The 4,291-nt window shown below is 36.3% G+C and overlaps 1 protein-coding gene across 1 annotated transcript; it reads left to right on the top strand.

Moving 5' to 3' along the window:
- Positions 1 to 413: 413 nt before the first annotated feature.
- Positions 414 to 3,905, top strand: LOC121776467 (transcription repressor KAN1-like). The gene is made up of 6 exons (XM_042173640.1): positions 414 to 1,228; positions 1,333 to 1,409; positions 1,755 to 1,800; positions 1,908 to 2,070; positions 3,202 to 3,247; positions 3,429 to 3,905. Exons 1-6 carry the CDS (start codon positions 673 to 675, stop codon positions 3,540 to 3,542), a joined length of 1,002 nt encoding a protein of 333 aa, XP_042029574.1. The 5' UTR covers positions 414 to 672; the 3' UTR covers positions 3,543 to 3,905.
- The last annotated feature ends 386 nt before the right edge of the window (positions 3,906 to 4,291 follow it).

Below are 4,291 nucleotides of genomic sequence, written 5' to 3'. Positions count from 1 at the left end.
TATTGTTAGTATTTTAGAAGATGTTGAAAAGTAGCTAGGGAGTAATAAATTAGGATGGTGTTTCATTCGAAGAGAAAAGAGAGTAAGTAAAATTGATGTGATATAGAGCAGTGGGGTGTGGCCCATGGCTAACACGAAAATAGGATTTCTTTAATAAGCATCCAAGCTGAGTTTAACACAGAAAAGAAACAATAATGTGTGTTCGTGTGTGTATTTTTTTTGTGTCCGTATGTCTATGTCTGTATTGGGTAAGAGAGAAAGTGACTCTTGGAAGAGTGGTAACTTTCTGTTTCAAGATTTTTTAACCCGTCGTCTACGGGGAAAAATTATTTTTCAAATTTTTTTTTAAAAAAAATAATAATAATCTTACTCCATCTTATCTCTCATTCATTGCCACCATTGCGTGTTTTGACTAGTGAATTACACAGACCCTCTCTCTCTCTCTCTCTTCTAGTGTCATTTTCCAAGATATACTCTCGGGGAATTACACAGACACAAATCCATCCCCTCCTTCCTTTCCTTTCATTTCTGGAATTCCCCTCTTATTCTCCTCCTTTGAGCACTCCTTTTCCTCTTCTTATTTTCAGACAAATCTCAAATTTGATTTCAATAAATGAGATAGAGAGCCCTTCTTGTATAGAAAAACCTAGGTCATCAAATTTTGAACAAAATATGTCCTTGGAGGGCTTATTCATGGAGGCCTCATCTCCGGATCTATCGCTCCAAATCAGCCCGCCCAACTCATCGAGATCCAAGGGCTCGGAGCTCTCCTTGGGGCAGCAGCAGCAGCAAGATCAACTACCACCAAACCCTTACCTCAACCAGATCGACGGCCTCAGGCCCATCAAGGGCATCCCGGTCTACCCGAACCGCCCCTTCCCCTTCCTTCCCCTCGAAGGAAAGGATCCAAAGATGTGCTTCTACCAAATGCCTCCTTCTTTCGTAGGGAGTTTGGATCATCATCACCAGATGCAGTTCCTTGGACATCCCAGCGCCCCGCCCTCGCTCCCTGGGTACAGGATTGGGGGCAGGTATAGTGGGATTTATAATGGAACTTCTCCGTCTTACCATCCTCAGCTGCACCACCACGAAGCTTCTTCGATCGTGAGATCGAGGTTCCTGCCGAGGCTGCCCGCCAAAAGGAGCATGAGGGCCCCACGGATGCGGTGGACGAGCACCCTCCACGCGCGGTTCGTTCATGCAGTCGAGCTCCTCGGTGGCCATGAAAGTAAAAAAAAAAAACAAATTATTGGATTCATATCTTAATTTTTTCCCTTTGAAATTTCGATTTTTTAGGTTTTGGAGTTATTGTTTATTTGTGGTGGAATATAGGGGCGACTCCAAAGTCGGTGCTTGAGCTAATGGATGTGAAGGATCTCACTCTAGCTCATGTGAAGAGCCATTTGCAGGTAGAGCTATTAAATATAGTGGTAATAGTAATTAGTTAGGCAGCTATGGGGAAAGGAATAGAGATATAATTACAAAAACAACCAAACCAAAATAATGAAATAGAGTCCGTCTGATGCTCCGGCACAGTAGCCGATGAGTGCAAGACTGAATGAATGAATGAATGAATGGGGAAGGAAAGAAGCCTTGGGGCTCGAAACAAGAAGAAGGAGAGTGACAAAGTCATAATTTGTCAATAATATAGTAGAGAGAGAAACACACACACTAACTACTTTTTCATGCTTTAACTTTTATTAATGCTGCTGATTTGATTAAATTTCCAATTCTCATAAATTGCTTCTATGCAGATGTATCGAACTGTTAAAACCACTGACAGACCTGCAGCTTCCTCAGGTACATTATAATTCGGATTGCTCTCCTTTTTAAGCCCCAATTTTACTTAACCAATTAACTCTTTTCTCATTATCCATCCCTTAATTAATAAAATTAATGCCACGTAGATGGCTCCGGCGAGGACGATCTCTCCACCATCGGCGGCGGCAGCGACGTGGCCGGGCTTCGCCTTTTCATGGACCAAAGAGGGCCCGCCTCCGACGAATCCTCGCCTCGAGATGGCGACTATCCTTCCACCACGGCTACTACATTGTGGAGCAACTCTTCCAGGTATGCACACACACACACAAACACCCGTGTGTGCGATTAATTTTGCATGGTAACTAACTTACTTAGCAAATGCGCAAATGCGAATTATGATCAATTTTGTGAAGAATTAATAAAAGGGTTTTTTTTTTCTTAATTAAATTTGGCAGCTTTTGCTTTTGTTGTGATTCTTTTCTTTAGGAATGTGTTTATGTATAATCTTTATTTATTTCTGGGGAGATTTAAATTTAACACTCATGGATTTGGTGATGGGATACTGAAAGAAAAGGTCAGAAAACACCAATATCAAAAGCCAGAATTAAGATAAAAGAAAGCAATATCACAGCTAGCTGCTGTACTGCTTTTTTCTTTTTCTAGTTTGAATTATTTCTTTCATTCTGTTCATAATGTTTTATTTAATTCTTTGTTCTTATTCTCTTCACGAGGTAATAAATCTGTACATATACAACCAAAACAGGAGCAGTGCTTTGACTTATAATTTTTTTTTGAGTTTTCAAATATATTTACATTTTTCAAACCATGCACTGGATGAATTGGGAATTAGAATATTGTCTAGTGATTCTGATTTTTTTTTCTAGATGGCTTAGTTTTGTAGGTTTCCTTGCAGATAAATGGTTGTTTTTGAATTGTTTATTAGCCTTTTTAGTGATATAGAGTTTCCCTATATAGCAGTTTGAATTTTCACATCTCCAAAGTCTGATTTTGGGGAACAAATTTACCAACTCATCCAAAACTTTCCACTTTCATATTCAACTATCAGTCAAAATTAACAAATTAATGGCTGACACATTCTGAGTATTGACCATAACGATGAAAATAAAAATAAATGATTTGACATAGGTATGTGGAGCTAAATTGACTATAAATATTAGTATTGGATTAAATTCAGCAAAGAAACTAAATTAATTATTTATTGGATCTTAATTTATATCTTTTGTTTCTTATGCTATTCATGCAAATTATATAATGTGAGTACTTTCTTAAATCATTTAATTATAGGTCTTACAATAGTTGGGTGGAAGCATTGTATTTTAATTAGTGGAACTTTAGTTTTGTAGTTTCTTAATAATGAATAAATTTATCTTTTTTTTTTACTATTATGAGATACAGTTATCTAAATGTTATCAATAATAGGGAATGTTGGGCACAAAACAACATTGTTGGTGAATCACATGGCATGGTACGTTCATCCTCCTTTCCATCTGATGCAAATGTTTGTCCTTTGATAGAGGTTAATTTTTACACAGATTCTTCAAATTTTGAGGGTTTTCAAATTTCAACTATATTACTATTAGTCCTAAAAAAATAATGCTTGTAATAAGGATTATTAGCTCACTTGTACCAATATCTATGATTTGCAGGAGAGTGAAACTTCGTGTCCAAAGATCTACGAAATGTCGGGGAACGAGAGTTACAAGAGCCCGAGCCTAGAGTTCACATTGGGGTTGAACAGACAGAATTGGGATGAAAAATAGCAAAATTAGGCAGCTTGTTTTTTATGAGTATCTATCTCCATTTTGAAAGGCATATATATTGATCCTTCAACCGAAATTTGAGAAGGCGATATATTGCGTATATGAAGAGCTAGGCAGTAGGATTGCAGATCAAGAGGATGAAGTGATTCTGGTTTTCTTGGAATATATTCATATTCTCTCTTTTTTTAATTTTCTTTTGTTAAAAATATTTTTAGGTTTATCTAACTTGACATTCTTCTTTCTTCCCTTTTTTTTCCCTCTGGCTGGTTTGGAGGTTGGGTATAAGATTAAAATGCTTATTTTTGTATGTTGACATTGGATTCAACTTATGTTTCTCCAGCGAATACTATATAAGTATATATACATAGTTTTTGTTGATGAAATAGTTAAAATACGATAGAATATATTAATATATATTTACTAAAATTAATACTACTTATAAGGCATTTTAGCTACCTATGTATACTGTTTTGTTAGTAATTTACAACAAGTAGTAAAACCAATTTAAAAAACATATCCATGTCATGTCTTGAAAATTAAAGGGTTTTTGACGCCTAAATAAGTATTTTTTTTTTCACGAACTTTAGAGTTGGCAAAACAATTCATGAATGTTGTATGGGTGCCAATTTACCACAAATTCGATGACCAAACTGGAGACAAATCTCTTAGGAAAGAAGAGATGGGAAGAAAAAGAAGAAGAAGTCGATATTGGCATCTCATCTCAATTATTTTTTGCTTATTATTAGTAT

The sequence above is a fragment of the Salvia splendens genome, chromosome 18 (genome assembly GCF_004379255.2).
Source record: "Salvia splendens isolate huo1 chromosome 18, SspV2, whole genome shotgun sequence".
Classification (NCBI taxonomy): Eukaryota; Viridiplantae; Streptophyta; class Magnoliopsida; order Lamiales; family Lamiaceae; genus Salvia; species Salvia splendens.
This window is presented reverse-complemented; position numbering and strand designations above follow the sequence as displayed.